The sequence below is a fragment of the Phytophthora parasitica genome, assembly GCF_000247585.1.
Source record: "Phytophthora parasitica INRA-310 unplaced genomic scaffold supercont2.7, whole genome shotgun sequence".
NCBI classification, from domain to species: Eukaryota; Oomycota; class Peronosporomycetes; order Peronosporales; family Peronosporaceae; genus Phytophthora; species Phytophthora nicotianae.
Genome location: NW_008648993.1, coordinates 1 through 783, shown reverse-complemented (window position 1 = coordinate 783; position 783 = coordinate 1). Strand labels below are relative to the sequence as shown.

The 783-nt window shown below is 53.0% G+C and overlaps 1 protein-coding gene across 1 annotated transcript; it reads left to right on the top strand.

Annotated features, from left to right (window-relative positions):
* The first annotated feature begins 79 nt into the window (after positions 1-79).
* Positions 80-783, top strand: PPTG_04996 (thymidylate kinase). Its single transcript, XM_008898439.1, has one exon. It carries the CDS (start codon positions 109-111, stop codon positions 751-753), a length of 645 nt encoding a protein of 214 aa, XP_008896687.1. The 5' UTR covers positions 80-108; the 3' UTR covers positions 754-783.

Below are 783 nucleotides of genomic sequence, written 5' to 3'. Positions count from 1 at the left end.
AGACCAAGTTGAAGTGATTTCATTCATGAAAATGAGAATATTTCCATGTTTCTATCCGCATACCCAATTTTCAATTTCCCGCCCATTTTCTATCGGCACATTTCGATCATGACTCGACGCGGCATCTTCTTGCTTTTTGAGGGCGTGGACCGCTGTGGCAAGACGACGCAGACCAAGCTGCTCCATGACGCGTTGAACGCTTCTTCTCCACATCAACCCTCTGCTCTACTCCATTTTCCGGACCGCAGCACGGCCATCGGCAAGAGTATCCACTCGTATCTCACGAGCTCCGAGGCCATGGACGACCACGCCATTCACCTGCTTTTCTCGGCCAACCGCTGGGAAGCAGCCAGCAAGATCGAGTCAATCCTGGCCAGTGGTCAGCACATTATCATGGATCGCTATTCGTTCAGCGGCGTGGCCTTCTCCGCCGCCAAGAGCGGCATGTCACTTGACTGGTGCTGGGCTCCCGAGATCGGGCTGCCCAAGCCCGACGCCGTCATCTTCCTGGACGTCCCAGTGACCCAAGCGTCCACCCGTGCTGACTTTGGCCAGGAACGGTACGAAACTACAGCCTTCCAGGAAAAAGTTTATCGCAATTTTTACGACATCATGGAACGCGCGACGCCCAAGTGGCACGTCGTGGACGCCACAGGCACGATCGAGCAGGTGCAGGAGAAGGTGATGGCAATTGCCAAAGAGACGATTGCCAAATACTCAGAGTCGCCACTGAACCACTTTGAAAAATTGTGAGAAAACGAAATAAACCATTAGTGAAAAGCT

Bases quoted from the DNA above. Each gene is read 5' to 3' on its own strand.
- PPTG_04996 (XM_008898439.1), top strand. From the start codon at position 109: ATGACTCGACGCGGCATCTTCTTGCTTTTTGAGGGCGTGGACCGCTGT.